Source organism: Aythya marila (assembly GCF_965140915.1).
Source record: "Aythya marila genome assembly, chromosome: 15".
Lineage (NCBI taxonomy): Eukaryota > Metazoa > Chordata > Aves > Anseriformes > Anatidae > Aythya > Aythya marila.
This window is the reverse complement of record NC_139056.1, coordinates 15,258,862-15,280,159: the sequence shown is the minus strand read 5'-3', so window position 1 is coordinate 15,280,159 and position 21,298 is coordinate 15,258,862. Positions and strand designations below refer to the sequence as shown.

Sequence of the window (21,298 nt, the reverse complement as noted above, 5' to 3'; positions counted from 1 at the left end):
AGCCAATCATCTTAATTGAATCTTTCAGCTACTTCCCTGCAGCTGATGATTTTAGTGGGCCACATATCTCGAGCATCTTTTTTATCAGAGCAGAATTAGAAAACGTGTTTCTTGCCATCTTATCTCTGTTGATAAATAATTGTATGTTGCGTTTGTTGGAAGCTTTGAACTGGTACATTTGGAGGGGCTGTTTAATATGTCTGTCTGTGAACAATCGTGGTTTGAACAGAATTTAATTACTGAGAATGGATTGCCGAGATTGGAAAGCACAAGAAAGGTGCTCCAGGTCCTTGGAAGACATCTGTAAAGAGCTTGGAGGGCCAAATGCTGGCGCTGCAGTCAAGTAGATTAATCAGATTGGAAACTGCAGAGTGGAAGAAGTCATTTCTGCTTAGCAAAGTAGGTGATATTGCATCCAGGATGCCTCAAGGGAGGAACAGTAGTCCATGTAGTACTGAAGAAATGTATCAGTGTTCATGGGAGAATAGAAGGAGTTGTTAGCTTTCCCTCTGAGTTCTTCTGCTCTGAGAATAAATGTAAAGGATCAGATGCTGTACTGCAGCGGGGAACCTTGCACCAGTGCAGATGCCTCTGACTTGGTTCCAAAAATAGTTAAAGAATTTAGCTCATGGTGGATAGACCAGCTGTTGGCAAATTCAAATGGTCTGGTTCCCATTTACACCCAGGCCTTCCTGGGGATATGCAACGGGATCCTGGAGTAGATAAAAATGCACATGTAAAGTCATTTGGAGTGCTTTAAAGGACAGCCTGAAAGAAGTCCTCAGCATGGCAAGAATCAGGCTATAAAAGTCATAGAGACCGTTTCAGTCCAGACAGGTGGCCATGCATGTGTGTTGTCCTGCATTTCTCCAGAGCTATTTGATTAAAAAAAGAAGACAGATGTCTGTGAGCACGCTCTCTTCCAGGATTGTTAGTACTCTCTAATCCTCGGCAGCTCGGGAATCCTCCCCTAGGTACTGCTGCATTTATACTGGGTGATGAGCCCAAGAATGAACCCACAAAGATGTCAAACAGGAGAACAAAAGCCCAGCCGTCTGTTTATTCCTCCTGTGTCCCTGTGCTTTACAAGTGAGTAGTAAATAATGCAAATTCTAATTGCATCTTAAATATTCTGCGAGCTGGATGAGCCTTTTCAGCCCTCCAGAGGAGAAATGTGGTGTGTTGATTAATTTTTGCTGAAAATGCTGTCTAGCATACAAGAAAAATACCTCTCTAAATGTTTGGTTGGCCCTCACTCTTGTCTCAGCAGCTGCTTCCCAGATGGGGGGCTGGCAGTGCCTGCAGAAGCCCAACAGCAGCCGTCAGGTAACTCCTTTTGTAGAGAGGGCTCTGTGTTTAATCTGTTTCGTACATTTATTTGGTGAGGAGGTGTAGCTGATATGCTCAGAGTCCCTGGGCTCATTTTTCCTCCCTGAGTGTAAATGGATGGAGCACCTGCCGTGGCAGCTGGGGTGGCCTCACTCTGAGACACCCGTCTAAACAGAGGGGATGGAAGGATGGGACTTTGGACAGCCCAAAGGAGACAATTTCTTAGGCAGTGATTTGGTTTAGCCTTTTTCCTCCCCCCATATGATCCCTCCGTTTTCCTGGTGAACCTACAAAGCACCGCAGAGAAAAGAGGGATCATCGACTGCTCACACACACAAGGGAAGGGGCTGGAAGGAACTGTGCTCTCTGTAAATGTTTCAGCCGTGTTAAAAGAAAGGCAGAAAAGGGCAGTTTGAGTTTGATTGCCTGTCCATTTCATACCACTGAACAGACTGATTGCTGCCAGTGTCTGCCCAGACAGCTTAACCCGTTCTCAGACTTGAGGGGGAATAACAGCACAGAACGTGTCTGTTGCTGGATGCTTTCCACCAGAGATCAGTCTCTGGAGTTCACGTTGACCAAAAGCATTCTCTTCATTTTTGTTCAACCCACGCTACTGGAAGCACAGCATTGCTCTCTGGCATCTGTATATCCCTAACCAGCAGCAAGGATGTGATGTGAAAGAATACCTAATGCACGTAATGAGGACCAGGAGAGGTGGGTGCAGTTTGTGTAAATGCACTCAGCACGTCATCAGACCTGATTGCTCCAAGTCTTTAGCAATGCAGACAGAGTATAACAGCTGCAGAGACAATTTTTACCCGCTCCATGGCAGATCAGGTTTATTGGTTTTCGTGTGGGCCTGTATGTGCTGCCTTGCTGCAGAGGTGGTGCGAGCACTGACGATGGCTCCCTCTCACCCTGCTGAGTGGTGGGTGTTAAGTGTGCTTCAACGTGGGAAATGGGTTTGAAAACTTGCCGGTAAGTTATCGCCACGTTTGACTTTAGGGTGAGAGGAATTAGGAGTAAGGAGTGTCTCTCTTCCAGCACTCGTGAGCTCTGACAGTCTCAGGCAGGCTCAGTAACTCAGTTCCATTGCTGCAGGCATGGTTAAACTTGGGAATGATGCCACTGAAATTGAAGGCAGCAGGCAATTCTGGGTTTTGTGCTAGGGCCACTAAGGCTGGCATCAGGCATAGCAAACAGGATGCATCAGTGCAAATTCATTCAGAAAGGAGCTTTGATTTGGTTGGAAATTGTGCTGGAGCTTCAGCTCTAGAACCAGTAGCAAAATGGCACTAGAAGTTTGGTACGTTTTATCTAAATAAAAAGTGTAAATTACATGGCATCATTTGCTTTGCTGTGTACACAGCCTGCGTGGTGTTAATTAAATCCTCAGCTTCTTTTTTAGTAGAAGGAAGATTGAGAAAACAAGTATGAAATCAGTTCTCCGTTTAATTAAAGTAACTGTCTTCCATTCAGATGTTTTCCTGCTATGATGTTGGTGATGTAGTTGCAATGGTGAGCGAGTAAGTATCACAAAGAAATCAGTTTTTACAGAAACAAAATTGGGTTTAAAAACTTAAGAATTTTGCAGGTAGCATTACAAAACCAGGATCCTAAGGTAAAAGCCCAGCGCACTGCACAGGAAGGCCTCTGCTTTGTTTATAAACCTTCCTTAGAATTTCTTTGCATTGGCTCAAAACCAGTGTTTCAGGTGTTTTATTGTATTGTTTTCTCATTTTAATTGTGCCAGATTTCTGTGGAAACCTCAGGCCAGTCCTTTGGTCGCACATTGCTGCCATCCTAAGCCAACTAGGAAAAGAAGCGCAGCGGGTCTGGATGGATGCTGAGAGATGCTGTGGAGTGACCAGTACCAGAAGACTGATGTTGACTAACTTTTTGGTTGACTCCTGTTCTCACGCTTTCTTTCTCTGTCTTTCTGTAGGTTATAACCCTGGAAGGATGGGTTGACATCATGTATTATGTGATGGATGCACATTCTTTTTACAATTTTATATATTTTATATTACTTATAATAGTAAGTATGAACCGTGAAATGCTCCCATTCCTTGTCCTTATGGGGTACAGTTGTTTCCTGGGCTTTTCACAGAGCTAACTGGGATTCAGAATGAGACCTTCCTCCCATCATAAAGGGTAATCATGCAGGTTGTGATTAGTGCTGTAGGACAGGTTATTGGCTACAACAGGCTCTGCACTTTTTAGTGTCACACGTGATGCATAGTCACAGCTTGTCAAGCCATATGGTCTTCCCTCTCTCTTAGTCCCCCAGTCTTGGTCTTGTCACCTTGGTGTGTCCTAACTATCGTGCCTTGCCAAGCAACTGCTGATCAGAACAAAAAGCAAAGATACAGCTTATTTCAATGAAGGGCACTCAAACAGTTGCTGAGTTTCCCGTGAGCCTTTGAAATAATGGTAATGATAGCAGCACACCTTTCTGAGATCTTAATGGTGCTGTTGTTCCTAGAAACAAAGTATTATTCACTGGAGGTTTCCCTCAGGAGCTGTCATCCCAGGTTAGCAGGGTTCTTTTTTTTTTTTTAAAAAAAAGGGCACAACCCTCCCCAGGGGTCTACATCTGTGGAAAAGAAATGCTTAAGTCAGGAGGAGAGCAGGGAGAAAAATTCTGTACAGATGTCAGGTAGGACGTGGGACAGAGGCACTTCAAAGTGCTGTTGTGGATGGGTGTTTTTGCATATAATTCTGTCCATCTCTGTGGTTTTGAAGGCCTTGGAAAGTCGAACCACCACAGCTCCAACCACTGTGTGAATCAGGGCAGTGTGAGAGTTTCCCAGTAATGGATAGCATTCTGAAGTCAATGATTTTTGAGCCTTTAGCAACTTGCCATGCATGGTGGAGATTTACGTTCCACTCCTTTGAGCTCTTGTCTGCATGCGGATCCCTGCAGAAAAGCCAGGTGACTAATCCCCAAGTCACTTGGAGCTGGGAATTGCTGCTTCTCAAGCCTTCTCCAGGCTGATATTACAGATTGGGGAATAACACCGCAAACCATCTCCCACCAGCTTCCCCCGAGGATTCTCCAGACAATGGCCCAGATTAAATCCATACGTCTCCTACTGAGCCCAGCACAGAGGTTTGGCTATGTAGGCAGTGGCACTTTCTTGACGTCAGTCCCTTTCACGCCTAAGGACAGAGATCCTCTGATGGGAATATCTGACATTTTCCTTTGGCTGATTTATGAACTCAAGTGATGAAAAGCCAGTTTGTGGACTCAGCAGCTGAGGGAAGGATGTAGTCTTAGGTCACTTCGCATTCTTGTCCTTGGGACTTCATTTTGAAAACCTGATATCACCCAAGAGCACGTCAGCTCACCCAGGCAGTAAATCAGGCCTCTTGCAGGAGCACTGAGTCTCCTGGAGATGTATTTCCCTGTGCCAGATTGGTACAAGAGTACCAACACAAGGACCCTGACTGTCCTCCTCAAAATGAGGGTGCCTGTGCCAGGGCGTGAAGTGCTGGAGGAGGAGGCAGTTTGAGTTCAGCACAAGCAGGACTGCAGGCCATCTTTCCTTGTGGGTTGGCCGGGTGGTTCCTAGTAATCTGTTTTGCTGTGGTGACTGATCACGTTGTGTTTCATGCACCCTGCGTTAGTGGCAAATGTCATCACCGCTGAAGGGAGGAAAGTGGTGAAGGCTATTGTTAACAGCTTTCTTCACCATCGCCAGAACAATTTAACGTGGTTTAGGAGCAAATTTAGCAGCTCAGGCTCATGTTGACATAACATTTGGTGAGCAGACCCTGAGATTTGGCACATTTGGAAATCTCGGGATTTCTAAGAACAATGCTTCAAGTCCAGACAGCATGTGGTGGTGAAGCGCACGTGTTGCTCCGTAGAGTCTCTGCTAACTCCTTTTGTTTTGTTTTCTCCAGGTTGGTTCCTTCTTCATGATTAACTTGTGCCTGGTTGTGATAGCAACACAGTTTTCTGAAACAAAGCAGCGGGAGAACCAGCTGATGCAGGAGCAGCGGGCCCGTTATCTCTCCAATGACAGCACAATCGCCAGCTTCTCGGAGCCAGGTAGCTGCTACGAGGAGCTGCTCAAGTACATCTGCCACATCTTCAGGAAGGTGAAACGGCGGACAATACGCCTGTACAATAACTGGCAGAGCAAGCGCAGGAAAAAAGTGAACCCAAACAGCACCACGAATGGGCAGAGCCGCCGAGGCAAAAAGCGCATCACCTCCATCCATCACCTCATCCACCACCACCACCACCACCATCACCACCACTACCACATCAGCAACGGGAGCCCTCGGGGGCCGCGCTCCAACCCTGAGATTTGTGACTTGGAACTCAAGGTCATGAAGCCCGGAGGCAAACTGATGCTTCCTTCCTCATCACCCAACTTGCAGAGCCCCGCACCTCCTCCAGATTCAGAGTCTGTGCACAGCATTTACCACGCAGACTGTCACGTTGAAGGACCACAGGTGAACTGTAAGTCTTCCAATGCCCCTGCAAGCATTAAACTGACTGCCGGACTCTCCAACCATGGCAGCAACTATCCTACCATCCTGCCTTCTCCAACGAGCAAAGGCAGTTCTGTGCCAGTTCCCAAAGGAAAGAAGAACGGCAACTCACCTGTGGCGGTGGTTAACAGCCCTGTAAATTTGGGCACGGATTCTTATGGGAAGCTGCAGCAACTGGTAGGAGAGCATGGTAAGGACAAATGAGCAGATATTTTTGCTTAGGAGAACTGGGCATAGGGCAAATAGCTCAAGAGTTAAGGGGTTAATGATAGCCAAGGAGTGTGCTGAAGGTGGCAGCTGTTTTGTGAATGATGTTTGAGCTAAGCGCAGAAGCCAAAAGTAGGACAGGTTGAGGGACTGAGAGCTCTGCTCCTTCTAGCCTTGTATTTGCAGTCATTGAGTAAAGCAAGATGCAGGATGAGTGCCTTTAGGCCACTGCTGAAGGCTCCTTTCCCATTAGATGCTTCCCCTCTCCTCTTTCACCATGTGCAGAAGAAATGTAGAACTGAGTGTTACTGCAGATTTGGATCTCCCTTCAGTCTGACTGAATGAAAAACATGTGAGGGACTCGTGTTTCTCTGTCCCATTCTTATCTGTACAGACTGCAGCCACATCAGCATTGCTAGTTAGTGCAGTTTTATCTCTGTTCTCATATAAATCATCCAGTGCTGGTGTAGTGATTACATGCAACACTTAGGTTTCTATTTTGCAAATTTTTTCCAGTCCTCATGGCTGGAGCTAACACCTAAAAAATAGTTTTAAGCCCTCAAACAGTAAAAAGTCAAAAAGATCAAGCTTCCAATTTTTTTTTTAATCTCTTTAAGCCAAACTCATCATCTGTTTTTATCAATGCCTGTGTTTTCCAAAACTGTTTATCTGTGTGTGCATGGACACAAATATTTATCCTAGTGATGAATGTGCTGAAAAAATACCAAGCCTAGCTTGAGGGAGGTCACAGTAAAGGTTGCTTGCCAAAGAGGTTGGGTGGCTTGTCTTTGTTAATATTTTTTTTTAAGTGACCATACAAAAGGGTAAAGTGGATTGTTTATAGAGAAATTGCCTTCGGCAGACATTTCTGTACTTTTGGAAGCTTAGCAGGAGGGCAGGAGGGGCAAGGTTAGTTGCAATGTTCTTCCGTTGTTAAGCAAGGGCTTTATATGAATCACTGCTACATCTTTAACTATGCAAGTTAATGAAGGTTATTATGAGACTGTGTATTTACCTTGAGATAAAAGCCCAGGCTCCACAGAAGTCTGGAACTGGGAAACCAAGGACGAGCAGAAGAGCTGTTGCTTGGAAGGCAGCGCTCAAGTCAGAGGTTTGGTTCTCCGTGCTCACGGGGATCTGCTGCTGGGGCTCATCCCAGCAAAGGAAGCCCCAGATCTCAATCACACCTGCAACACCCCAGGGCCACTCCAGTGACTTTGGAGATTTTCACGTGGCCTCTGGTGGTTCTTCAGAAGCTTGAGGTTAGATGGAATTGCTGTTAATAACACAATTATAGTATCCTCTTTTCACAGAGGCAATTCAGCCCAAAGGATAACAAAATGTTTTAAACAAATCTCCTGAAACTGTTTTTGTCTCTCTCAGAAATGTGGTTTTATCTAGAGGAAGTAGGTGGACACAGCAGCTCTTTGCTGGTGAGCAGCAGCTTTATGTGGCACCCTGAGGAGCACAGGGGCTAGGATGGGAAGCAAGTTGGCCAAATCCATCTGGAGATCCTGTCTCAATGTGTCCATGCCCAGCCTTTCCCTTCCACCCTGTGCTAGACAGGGAAGGTGAGGTGGGTTCACAAGCACCCCCCAGCCCTCCTGTGCCCCTTTGGGCAAACAAAGGGCCGTTTCGCTTAATTCTCTCTCCACTCTCACCAGACAACAAGCAGAGTCTGTTCACTGCAAGATTTGTGCAAGGGGAGCACACAAGTGATAATTGAGAGCATTAAGCAGGCATTAGCAGCCAGGGCACTCTCAGGCCCAGCTGGAAGCAAGGTTGGTGTCCGCTGGGAAAGATGTAATTGTGGGAGAGAGTATTCTCTTCCCTTCTTTTGTTGTGGAATTGAACAGCACAAAGTACAGCCTGTTCCTCCACGTTCTCGTGCCCTGCAATGCTGTGAGGTTATTTTAGCAGGCAGCCAAGGAGACTCTGGTATTTTGAAGACATCTGCGGCGCCAGTGTTTTTCATATAATTTTTAACACTTTGATAGCATTCAGGACATCTGGCAAGCCCACTGCCTCTGCCATCTGCACTATTGGGTCCATGTTCCAGTGTTTCCTCATCTGACCGGTCCCAATCAGAAACACCAAGCTGGTGTGCAGCGCTGACCACTGCTGCTTGCAGGTTGAGTAAGGGGGCAAATATTTTTCCTGGTATCTTTGATGTAAAGACCAGAAGGAGGACAGTTCTCTCCTGCGAGACTGTTTTGAAAGCCAGTGATATCTCAGTGACATTCAGGCAAGTAAAATATATTTTGTCTCCTGTCAGAACCCAGCTTTCAATCTAACAAGGTGCTTTATTTGTTTGCTGCTGCCTTCTCTTTAAAGATGTCCTCGAGTGTCAGCCAGGAGTGGCTGAAATCAGCAGTGTTACTGCTGGGTGAGCTCCAAGCTCCTGGGCCCAGAGCCAGGAGCACTGACTGCCTTTGTGCCTGGTCCCCCCCAAAATGTGTCTGTATCTCCATCCAACCTCCAGGCAGGGGCATGTACCAGGGGAAAAGTGTCACCTACACCTTATTTTCCATCAAGGAAGATGTTCATTAATGGTTCGATGGCATTTTGTTGGAAGGATCACATTCAAGTGGTGTTTATTACATTCCTGTTTTTTTTTTTTTGTTTTTTTTTTTTCCCTGTCATTAGTATCTGGTTCCTAAATATCACGAAATCAGGAATTTCGTTCCTGAATATGAGGAAACAAAATCTGGTTCCATTTCCACCTGACTCATCCTCATTACACTTGGCCACATCGTCTGTGTGCCCTGGCTCTGTGACGGCAGCCAGCGTTTCTCCTCACACCACAAACCATGTGGTAATGTGTTTGTTTGATTTTAAAATACCTTGCACACTCAGTCATGTGCCTCAAGCAACGAATACACCTGAGCTTTATTAAAGGCTGAAGGAGGGATGAAGGAGACTAAAGGGACTACGTGACCCTCCGAGCTGTGATCCGTGGTCTGTAGCCACCTTTGGTCCATTTCTCCCTCTCCCACCTCATTACTATCTAAATGGAAGCTCTACCTAAATCGTTTGTAACAGCTTGATAGTGCTCAGATCACCACTAATGACATTAGCCTGGTCAGATATAATCAAAAATAATTGGAAATGAGAGGTGTGCCAGTCAGTCCTCCCTGAGCAGCAGAGCACAAAACGGCCTCCATGCTGCGCGGAGAGAGGTCCCTCAGCCCCACAGCCATGGAGGGGGCTAGAGGGTGGCTGGCAGGGCTTGGGCAGAGTGGAATGGAAGGGAAAATTGAGGCAAAATGAGAATTGCTTGGTTAGATAGAGTGCTAGAAGGGTTTATTAGGTGTAATTGAGCATGTGTTGGGAGACCAGCACCACCTGTGTGGGGGGATAGAGGGCAGTCCGCCATGTCAAGGGTGTGCAGGGACACAGAGGGTTGTCCACCATGTCGAGGGGAGGCCGTGGGTGTGCAGGGCTCACGGTGCACATCTCCCCTTGCAGGTCTGCGGCGGACATCCAGCCGGCTGTCAGGGCTGAGTGCGGCCTGCCCGCTGCCCAGCCCGCCGGGGGGGACGCTGACCTGCGAGCTGCAGGATTGCCCCTTCTGCGCCAGCCTCCTGGAGGATCCCGAGTTCGCCTTCAGCGAGTCCGACAGCTGCGACTCCGACAGCAACGGCGTCTACGAGTTCACCCAGGACCTGCGGCACGGCGACCACAGGGACCAGCTCCAGCAGCAGCACAGCAGGAGGAGGAGGAGGAAGAAGAAGCCCAAGGAGAGGAACAAGGTCACCCACCTGTGGAAGGCGTTCGGCAGCAAGCTGAAGAGGATCGTGGAAAGCAAGTACTTCAACCGGGGGATTATGATCGCCATTCTCATCAACACGCTGAGCATGGGCATCGAGTACCACGAGCAGGTGAGTTGTGGGGATGGCCTCGAGAGCCCTGTGGGTTTGTGGTGTTGGGTGCTCGCTGTGTGCTGGCTCCCTGCAGTGCCTGGGGTGCTCCCTGTTCGCATGGTGGCATGGGCTGGCTCCAGCAAAGCCATGCCAGAGGAGGAGTGAGAGGTTTTCATACAGGTGGGAAGCACCAAATGGGATCAAGGGGCTGATCCTGATGGCGTGTGTTGAGCAGAAGCATTGTTCTGTGTGTGAAAAGCCTGGAAGGCGGCTGTCAGCACCACTGAGGTGTGGAGAGTTTTAAATGTGTGTGTTAGGACCTGGCAGCTCAGAGCCCGACGGTGTAAGTTATTTGCTGTGAATTATTCATACAGGCGTGAGTTGTTCTAGGGGAAGTCAGATCCTTTGGTCCGATGGTGGCGGTGCATGGTGGTATGTGGGCATGAAACTGACCTCCCCAGGAGCTGCACCTCGTTGTGCAGATAACCCATGTCGAAGTTTCTCCTTTGATCCTGGACCTTTAAATAAAAACTTCAACTGTCAGGCAATGCTAAAAGCAACATAGAAAAAAAAAAAATTGAGTTTCTCCCTGGAGGCTCCAAACTGTTTAATTTGATCTCCTAGGGTGCAAGTAGGTCTTTCTTTTAAGTGCTTGGAGGGAGGAAAGAGAAATCATGCTGTTCCCAATATTAGTCTGAACGTGGTGATGGCAGAAAGCAGTGCTGGCAGCGGAGGACAGCTTGTCCTTGTGGGCTGATGGGAGCCAAGGGGCTGTAGGATGGGAGAGAGGGGTGAGTCATCTGGTAGCTCCAGTTGGTCACTCTGGGGAAAGCTATGCTTTTTTATCTGAAAAATTGGTTACTTTCAACCGTTTCCTGAAGATGTGCTCTGGAGTTTCTCATGCTGCCTCTATGTTGGGTTCGGAAAATGCTTCCTAGAAGGGCCAGGAGATCCTCATACTGATTTTCTGGCCAAAGGTTCACCAACGTTCCCCCAAATCTCCCCTGCAGAATAAAGAACAAGACAGTATTTATAAAGCTACTCCTTCTCTCTGTGCCACAGTCTGTCTACTCAGGAGGAAGGGCAGACAGGACAAGAAGCTCTGCATTTTCTTCTCCATCATTTCCCAGGATTCAGTCCTTCTCAGAACTATGGCAAACAATCCTCCAAAGTGTTACTCCTCTATTTTCTTCCCACTTAGGTGTTTTGTACTGCCATATGCCATCTTCTATGCTGTCTGAGGCATATTTTCTTTCAGAAAAGCGAGTACTCAGCTAAAACACGTGAACCTCGGCTGTACAACAATAAATTAGTTCACGTTTACAGCAGAAAGGGTCCAAACCCAACAAAGAAAGAGCTGTCGCTGTCAGCTTTCTGTCTGGTTAGCTGTTCCACAACAAGTTTTAAAATTAGGAAATACACCTTGTCGGTCACCTTTGAATAGACCATTCATTCCTCACAGCGGCTGTGTTTCTGCATGGATACTCTTTTGTCAGGCGGATACAGCTTTGTCAGTCCTTGGATATTGCCGTTGATGGGTGCTGGGGGAAAACTTTAGGCAGGCTGCAGCAAGAAAGCCCAGGGATCGCATGGAGTCTGTCCACAATCACTCGTACAAAGGCAAATTGTGATAATTGCATCCTTGCTGCTAACAAAGGAAAACTCAAGCTAGCAGGTTTATATTGAATTTTACCTTGTAAAAGATTTGCTTTAAACCATCTCAAAGCCAATGGCAATACAGATCCCAAGGCTTTTGGCTAGGGAACGTCAGACTCCTGCCAGCTTTGCTCACAGGCATGGCCCAGCTTGGGCCCAATAAAAAGGGAGGAATTTTGAAGTGAAACTTGTAAAAGTTCCTCCACGTGCCTGACTGCAAAGTGTCTCTGCTATAACGAGCCATGGAGCTGTCAGAGCCCAGCTTCGAAACACCTCGTGCAAGCACTCTCCTATCAACAGAATGACCTCCCGGGCATTGCCCAAGTCTGAGACACCATCCGAAAGCAAAAGAAAAAGCCTCTGGGCTCCCAAACTGTTTGGCATGAAAGTCTGGGGGCTTCTGCAAGCAAGGCGTGGCGATTTCAGAACCCACAGACCCCCTCGTGTGAGAATTGGCTGCAAGGCTCGTGGTGGGGGGCTGGTCTTGTGCGGAGATAAGGAGCAGATGCCTGGGCAAAGCTGTCACGAACCCACAGCATGGTTTTGGGATGGTGGGAGGTGAGACAGGCTCGTTTTGGTTATGCCATGCTCCACGCCAGGAAAAAACGTTTAATCACAGCTTTCTGGTTACCGTGTGACAGACACTGCTCAGTCACAGCACACCTCTGCTCAGACCAGGCATTACAAGGCGAGAAGGTGTGAGCCTTCCCCAGGCTGTTAACCAGGCACGGGCATTACTGTTGTCTCCTTTTGCCTTTCCCCAAGGTTTTAGGAGCCTGCTAGCTACTCTCTGTTTTTCTCCTGGCTCTCATCCTCTTTACTCTCTCCCTGAGGTTCATGGGGACACCTCCTGCCCTCTGTGCCTGCAGACAGCAGTATGGGCTCTGAAGCCCTGCAAAAAAATCACCGACCATGGAGACATTTGCTCTGGATGGAACAGTTCAAGCAAGTTCCCTGGTCGTGATTCTTGCTGCTTGTTCTGCTGAACAGCCATCAACTGGTTTTATTAAACTGGGCTGCAATCATTGCAACAGCCCACAGGGAAGCCCTCCCCAGACCTCACCATCTGTAAGGAAATGCCCAATCCCCTTTAAAAAAAAATCATTAGCGGTTGCTTGCTTTTCTTTTCTGGCTTCTCAGACTTCATACGGACATCGGTGGCTTTGCAAATAGATGGTCACACCGTATACATTTTTATTTCGGGGTGCTGTTGAAAGCCAAGGCATCAATCCTGTGTGCGTGGGAGGGAAGGAGGGTGCTGAGCAACATATGGCATGGAGGAGAGCGGCACTAGTCCTGGTGTTACCTCGCCTTTCATCCCGGGACATGGCAGGGCTCGGCGGAGAAGTCGCACGGAGCCCTCTTGAGGCAAGCAAGCATTATTGTCCCTAACTTCTGGATGAGGAATCGAGGTTGCAAGGTGCCAGGCTGGAGGCAAAACCCGACGGCTCTCAGCGTTTATCTGCTGGCCCTCATCACAGCTGCGGGGCAAGGTGATGCTTGTGCTGGGCAGTGCTTTGGCAGCATCCTTCAGCTGTGCTCTGTCTGCACTGCAGCAGCCCACGGTGCTGCCTCCAGATGTCTGAGAGCGACCTGTCCACATCCAAATCCCCCCAAGGCTTGAATATGCATTTTTAGGGGAATTTGAAGCTCACAGCAGTCTGCTCTCACAATTACTCTGACTGCTCTTGGCTAACACGGCTGGCACCACCCCATTTAATGCATGCAGCCCATTTATAACACTCTTTTAGGCAGGGATCCTGTCCCGTGGCTAAAGGCACAGCTGAGGCAGCAGCAGCTGACTCACGGGGAGGAAGAGGAGATGCCAGAGCACCTCTGCACAGAGCTGTCCTTTAGCAGGCCTGCTCTTCTCAGAGCTAGACTGGGGATTTCATGGCAGCACAGACAGTTTGTGGCTGGAGAATCACGCAGCAGGAGGCAGCTGATGATGGCAAGCGAGTTTCTTTGGGATTTCAGTCATCAGCAGGAATGGATCCTCCCGCACAGCGCATCCGCCGGCTTGCCAGCCAGCACTGCCTCCAACTGCCAGGTCGTACATGGCTGGTAATTAGGAGGTTACAGGATGCTCTTAGTTAGCATCAGCACAACTTGTATTTCAAAGGTTAATTGGCTGCTTTGGAGTTCCTTTTTTTTTCTTCCCCTCCTCTTATGCTTTATGCATTTGTCTATCCGAGGCACAAATAGGCACTCCCACAGATGAGGAAAGCCAAGCACAAAGAAGAAGGCAATCCTTGCATTAATCTTCCAGGCAGTTTCAAGAAATGGATGATTTTCTTGTGCATTCATTGCAGCTGACAGATCCAGAGTGTCTGAGAATGTGCCATGGTACTGCAGCAACCACACAGGAGCAGTGCTCTCCAAAAGCACGACCTCTGCCATGCCTTTGGAGTGGTGCCTGTCACAGACAAGTCCTGTTCCCGTCGTCAGTCAGCCTCTGCTGCTGGGCTATTTCAGCCCTGCTAGAGGGTGGTGGACTCAAATCCTTCCATCAAGGCCATGAAGGAGTAAGACGAGCTTATTCCTGCTAGGAGAGCTCAATTCCCAGCTGCCCAATTGTCCCACAAGGACAGAGTCCTGTTCATTTGTCCAAGAGAGATGCTGGTGATATCCTTGCAGAAGGGTGAGCTCTGAATTCATCCCCAGGGACCTCTGGTGTTTTTAAATTGTGAGGAGAGACCCCTACTTGGCTTCCCCGAGGAATTTGCAGAAGTAGCTGCTGATACTTGTAATGATTCCACATAAAAGGCTCAATTTACATCAAATGGCACTAGAAATGCTATTTTATATTCACTTCTCAGAAGAGAAGTACAAATTAGTATTTGTTCCAAGCTATTGCTGTTCAAAGAGCTTTTAATTGGTTTTCAGATCTCTCACCCATGGCACATTTCGTTCAGAGCAGCTGTCTTTGGAGTAGGTTGGAGCTGACCTTAGTGGTACCCAGTGGTCCGTGGCCTATCAGCATATGAGAAGTATTGGTTTTGAGTAGCACATTTTATTATTCTGGAGTAAAAGTAATTCTGTGTGATTTAAGGTAGCAACCGGCTTCTCTAGTGACGCTCTATTTCAGCGTTTGTCGATTTTGTCTTGAAAAATTGTTTTGGCCTGGAAAGCTCAGCACTTACTCAGAAAGCAGAGGTGAATCTTTCAGAAGCGTTTGAAGCAAATTGCTTAAATTCCTTTTGAGTTGTGTGTCAATAAAATATTATCCTGATCTGTGATTCTCACTTTCAACTAGTAAAGCTTGGTCACTCCTCAAACTTGGATCCAATTTTAAAAACTGATGCACTGGCTGGGCTTGAAGTAAGCAGGTTCCCCCAGCCCAGGGGGTCTCTGCTCCCCCTCTGAGGTCCACTCTGCCAAGACGTTCCCAAAAGTGCCACCAGCTTTGTTGTCCCCTCTGCACGCTTCAGGCTGCAAGGCTTCTGCTCAGAGCCAGCAGCAGCTCTTGGGTGAGCACATACACCTGGCAAAGGGATTTTTTGTTCCCGTGTTGGAGGGAATTGAGGACCAGAGGCAAGAAGTGAGGTGCTACTTCATAACGTGACGGATGGCAAATGCTGGCAGCCCAAAGTCTTGGCTCAGGGCTACATCCATCTGCTGGACCTCGGCAGCCTTCATGGCAAAGGGTGTAAATCACATCCCTCCATGGGGAGCCTACCGTGAGTGGTGTTCACGGGGATTTTACTTACCCCGTTCTGTAATGTAACCGACTCCTCTGCTGCTCTGTTTTCCTCTGTTGGATTGTATGTTCTTGGTATATTTTTTTTTACTATATAAGGGAAAGCATACTAGAGATCCTTCCATTCCTCTGACTGCTACCAGACAGGAACAGCACCTCTCCAGTGCAGAAACTGAGTGTAATAACTCACTGGAGTGCTGACACGCCGAGCAGCCAGGGGAGAGCCAGGAGAACAACAGAGCCAGTCATGCCGAGGGGAGCTTGCAGCCTGATCTGGTTCCGATGGATGTGCTCATTGGCCTGGGGAATAATATTAGGATATTCCCCACAGAGCTGTAGGCACGTTTTACTACCACCAATGGCTCAGTTCCTTCCCCTCACGCCGTTAGCTGCTCCGCGTGGGGAGGGACTGGCCGTATAAATCCCCTCCGCTCCCTGCCGGGATGACAAACTTCGTAAGCAGGTGACAGTAACGTGCTTCCCAGCACAAGCTGTCACGAGGAGGCAGGACCCAGGGGCTGTGTTTCTTCCACCTGGGTCACGCAGCGAGTCAGCTGAGGCGGTCACGGTGCCCTCCGAGGCTTCCCAGGCCGAGCCCATGAAACCCTCACGCTTCACGAGCACGCCTGATGGCAGCGGGTGGTTATATATAGCAAGCGGACAGCTTGTTTGCATTTCGACTGGCAGGTAAAATAAACCAAGTGTAATGGAGCCCCAAGAATGAAAGCAGAGCGCACTTGCCAGCTGCGTTTCATCACAAAAAATGCGCGTAAATCACAGCCCTGGGCGGCTGGCTTCAAATGTTAGGCTGACAATGGCCCTAATGTGCTCTGAGGCGGGGAGGTTTGACACAGCTGGACGGTGCGGTGCTCGCTTTCTGCAAAGGGAAACTGCAACGAGAGACGGCCTGGAGGGAAGAAGGTGGCTTTCACAAACAAAGAGCGTGGCGCTGCATTGAGCCTGTGCCCTCCCGCTGGCTGTCAGCGAATGCTTTTCATCTGGGAGTGGGTTTCGTGGGAGGGAGGCTGGCTTTCGTCGCCTAAGTGAGCCCTGGGGAGAGTGCTCTGTGCTCCAAAGCAGGCGTACCTGGTAGTCCTTTGCCTGAGCGACAGCAAGAGGCAGGTTTGAGGATGAGCTCAAGCATCTGGTTCGAGGCAGCTGTGATCAGTGGCTCTGGAGAGGTCGTGGTGCCTGCAGGCAGCACGCAGAGCCCAGCGCAGGCTCCCCCGAGCAGCCCCCTGGTCTTGGTACAGCATGCAGCAGCTTGCCATCCTTCCAGCTGCCTCCACGAAAGGCAGACGGGCTGCAGGGACAGCAGCAGGGGAGAAAATGTAAGTGAGCAAGACATTTGATGGGGGCAGGAAACCTGCTTTGGCTCTGCCACCACTTCCCAGGCTCAGAGAAGGGCAGGAAGCAAGGAGCAGCTTGGGTTGACCCAGGAGCTCTGGGGAAGATGCGACTGTCTGCAGGAACCTCCCACATCAGCCGAGGCTGTCTCTGCTTCCTTCCACTCCCCCATTCTGCCTGCATCCATCTTTTCTTTTCTTGGATTTTTTTGTTCCACAAGACAAGGATTGCTTTTTGTTCTGTGTACCTCGCCCAGCCACGTGGGGCTCCCGGGCAGGGCTTGCTGGATGTGATTACAAGTCATAATAACAGCAGGAATGGGAGCACAGCGCTGTGCCTCTCCCAGCACCAGGATTTATGCCTGAAAGTTGGAGATAGAGCCTGCAAAACCGAGTTTACAGCCCAGATTCAAAGCAGATACAACAGGAGTGTAGCACAAGGAGATGTGCAGAGAAGAGGGTGGGCAGTGCGTGTCGATTGGTGGTACCCAACTGTCAGGAGGCAAAAGAAGTGGTCCTGTTTAATTTAATATCTTTGTGCCTTGCCAACCACTCCTTGTGGATGATTGCTTTCTGTGTAGATCTGGAAAATAGAGAAAGACTCAAAAATACATTTAGCTGAGAAAATATTAGGAAGGTGTAGAGAAGACAGTCGTGCACACCTAAGAGAAAAGTGAGGTTAGTATTGGGCAGTGCATATGAAATGCTGACAATGTAGTCTGTGAGTTCTGGGTGATGATCCAGTAGTATTGCTAAGGGGACTGTACACTGCCTGGGTCCTCGGGGCTGAGGATTCCCAGGCAGAGGGTTAAAGATGCCCGGGCAGAGGATTAGAGATGCCCAGGGTAGAAGTCTATCTCCTTTCACCGGAGGAGAATCACTGTGAGGAACTAAACAGGTATGTTTAGTGCTGCTGCCAACTTGAGTCATGAATTTTCCTCAGGTTTTAACCAGGGTTCTCCAGCTGGGACAGTGAGATTATCCAGAATTATGAATGAAGCTTTAAATGTCTCCTTGAAACCTCCTCCTGATTTTTTTTTTTGTTACAAGATCAGGAGGCTTTTTTTTATAAATGGATTGGAGAGGTGGGGGGAGAAAGCTGCATCTGAAAGGAGTGAGACTGTTACTCCAAAACAAGGGAGATTTGGCATGCCTGCGTGCATTCTTTCAGAGCTCTATTTTTGTTTGCTCTGTCTGGTTTACAGCCTTAAAGACAGCCTGGCTCCCAATTTGGGAAAAACGCTGTGCACGGGCCGTGTAGCACCGGTGGAGGGGCTTGCTACGGCCACAGATCTACCATCGAGGGGGACAGAGGCAGGAAGACCCCGTGGCTCCTTTCCCCACCCTGAAATGAAGGCATTTCGTTTCTCAGGAGCTGTCTCTGCTGCCTGATGCTCGTACAAATGAACACATCCTCTCCCCCTAGCCTGTTCCTGTCCCATGCGCAGATGAATCCAAAACTTCTTACCATAGTGCTCTGGGAGCAAGCAGCAGAGAGAAAAAGGCTTTTATTTATTTTATGTACTCCGAGGGGAATTGGGGTTGCTGCAGACAGACGGATCATGTAGTTCTCTGGCTCTAGGCATGACTATACATGGGCTTGTCTGCGCTTTAAAATTAGGTTGGATTGAGGTGGTTTGGGAAGAAAGTGTGCTGGCTGCTCCTAGCAGCTCTACCTATGGAAATTTGGGGTTGTGCTCACGTTTCGCATTTAACCACCTGGCTCAAACATAACTCACAGCGACGTTGGGTGTTCCCTGCAGTAGATGGTGTGACTCCCCCCGTTGGGAAGGCTTTTTTGTTGGGTGACAAATGCTCTTCTGGAGTCGGATTGTGCCCACCTGGAGTTCCCCTTGTGCCCCTTGTTCTCAGAGCTAGGCAGAAAATTCCCAGCTCCAACCTGCCCCAAATCCAATCAATAAGAAGTAAGTCAGAAAGAATCAGGCTTTTTATTTCTTCTGTTGGTGAAGGATTCGGAGCCATCAGCCCTGTTACCATTGCTCGTCTCTGGTCACTACTGCCGGGGAGCGCACACAGCTTGAAGTCATATGTGTAAACTCGTTTCAGCCAGAGCCTGAAAGCAGTGTGGGTTGCCGGGCAATTATCTTCTCGCCAATGGCCTGTGCTAAGGGGGCTGTATTTCTCACTTGTGCTAAGGTCTCTTGAAGCTGCCAGGATGAGAGATCAGCATCTTAAATGTCTTGTAACAGAACTACTAATGTGGTATGGCGGAATGCTGGCAGGTACCAGCTGCTACTGTTGTCAAGGTACGAGGGACTGGGCTGCAGAGCATGGAAGTGCAGGGGGATAAAATGCCAGAAATCCCAGTTTATGCCGAGGACAAATGGGAGCTGCAAATGCCTCTGAAAGCCCCTAGAGCCAAAGGTGGGAGCAGGGACAGCTCACTGGCACGACACTTTGCAAAGGTAACCGAAAGAGCATTCCCTTTCCTCCTCTTGTCCTCCTTTCTTCTTTCCCTAGCTCTGTCCCCTCTTTAGGGTGTCACTGGGATCTCCAAAGCTTCAGGCTGGACTTAGGTTATTTCATATTAGCCTTCCTTCCCGCTGCCAGAGTGCCAGCACACACAGGTACCTCCCAAAGTAGCAGGAATCACTCCCGTGCTCTAGTGTAGGGAATTGGATGGCTGAGGACCTGCCTCTGCTCCATCCTTACTCATTCACACACTCTCCCTGTTCCTGAGGCTGTTTAACCTGTGAGTGAGTGATGGATGGGCATGCTGAGACCAACAGATACTGACCCTGCAGCAGACGCTTCCCACCTGAGCTTGCAGAAGTCCTTTTGTGTTTCAGAAATGATTTAATGCTATAGATTTCCTCCTGTTCCTTTTTCTCCCTTGCTAGGCAGTGTGTGATAGCAGAGGGGTTCATACATATTTGATTTTTTAACTATAGCATGAAATCTGAATACCATATTTATTGTTGCAGCTGTCACTCCTCTGACAACATGCAGTAGAATGAAGGTTAACAAGCTTGGGCTCTTGGGAAAGCATGTAAAACAGCAGTGCAGAGGGCTTCATGTCATCACACCAGAGCAAAGAACAGACATTTTCTGAGTTTCTCCAGTCCTGGGTTATTTATCATCATCCGAAGCAAATACTTTTCTAATTGTATGTCCTTGTTTGAAATTCTCGAAACCCCAAATCAAATTCTTTTTCCCTTGTACAATGTACACAGACAGCACAGGATACAGAGCCTGAGGGGATGGCTTAATAGTTTAAGACTCAGGTTGGCACTAGCCAGACTCTGTGCAGCCATATGTTCAAATCCCAGGGGTGAGCGCTCACCGGGAGGTAGACAGTGCTACATGCCATCTCTTCTGTGCTCATTTCAAAACAGATGTCCCAATTACCGTGGCTGGAGGTGCTCTGCCTCTCTTCCGAGGAGCAAGGGCACGCCACGCTGCTCGGTGCCCTGCCCGCCGCATGCTCCGTACTGCTGCGTGTCCACGGGCTGAAGTCTGAACTTTGCTCGATTCTAACAGAGATCTGCTTAAAGAATGGCTTTTGGCATTTTAAGCAGCACTTTGGGTGTCTTAAATGTGCTTGGCATAGTGTGCTAGGTGTAGAAGGTCTTGTTAGAGCCGTAGGGCTCGCGGTTGTTTCTCTCTAGGGTCTCTGCGCTCAGGTTTGGGCTCAGCGTGGCTCAGGGCAGCTGTGCCAGCACAGGAAGGGATGTTTCAGCTATGCTGCTTGCCTCTCCGTGTCTGCCTGCCTGGGAAAAGCGGGGCAGAGCCAAACTGGGAGCTCGCATGGGTGCTGGGGGAGCTGGGCATCGCCGCCGAGCAGAGCGCGCTGCTCCTGCAGGACCAGCTGGGTGGGATGGGAAAGCTCTAACGGAGCAAATGGAGCTGTCAAGATTGATGGGGCCAGGGTGTGGGAGAGTTCAGACATTTCTAGTAATCACATCCTTCCTGTTGTGCGTTGTTTTTGTTTTTAAGGCTCTAAAATAGACTGTGTAGGAAGTTGCAGGCTTTGGACTCCTCTGCCCAGTTCTGCAGATGAAGGGGATGGAGCTGCTCTGCGAGGCAGCCAGACGCGGCTTCGGTGCGCTTCCCAGAAACCTCTGAACGCAGGAGAATCGCTTCTGCCTTGCAAATGCTCACGTCCCTGCCTCTCCCCATCACGTCCACACCGTAAGGAGGCTGGGCAGGCTGTCCTCCCCCGTGCTGATGCCCCATTGCCTGCAGTTAATTAAACTCTGCGTGATGCCGAGTGCCGCGTGTCGGTTTGGTTAATGCCTGCCAGCCAGAGCAGTAACCCACCCCCTAACCTGCGGTCCCGGGGCTCTAACCCACTCCTCTCACCCCACGTTCACTGCTCACCCAAGTTTTTGCTGTGCCAAATTCAGCACCCAGAAGGTGTCATTCTGTGGTGTGGTTTTTTTGTGTTGTTTTTTTTTTTTAGCGTCACCATAGAAACCACTTTGGAGTTGCAAGGTGCGGGGTTTATAGAAATTTAACAAGAAACTAATGTAATCGTTCAGGTCAGTCGGGTTTGGGGCTGCCAGTCGCTAGGAAGGAGTGTGCATTTCAGTGATAAACGGGAAGAAAACCAGTGGAAATTCTCAAAGGCATAGATGCAACAATTTTCTGCTTTTCAGCCCAACCTAACGTTTTATGATAGCGTGAAGTTTACCTGAAGTTCATTTAGAGGGAGACACGCATATTTT

General features: G+C 48.8%; 1 protein-coding gene across 2 annotated transcripts in view; it reads left to right on the top strand.

Moving 5' to 3' along the window:
* Positions 1-21,298, top strand: part of CACNA1H (calcium voltage-gated channel subunit alpha1 H) — a 220,781-nt gene that overhangs the window by 132,516 nt on the left and 66,967 nt on the right. The window contains exons 8-10 of one of the 2 annotated variants that reach the window (XM_082772861.1): positions 3,278-3,370; positions 5,242-6,028; positions 9,514-9,926. In XM_082772861.1, coding sequence (XP_082628987.1) covers positions 3,278-3,370; positions 5,242-6,028; positions 9,514-9,926 — 1,293 coding nt within the window. The remainder of the gene's footprint in view (positions 1-3,277; positions 3,371-5,241; positions 6,029-9,513; positions 9,927-21,298) is intronic. The other variant, XM_082772862.1, reaches the window with a different exon arrangement.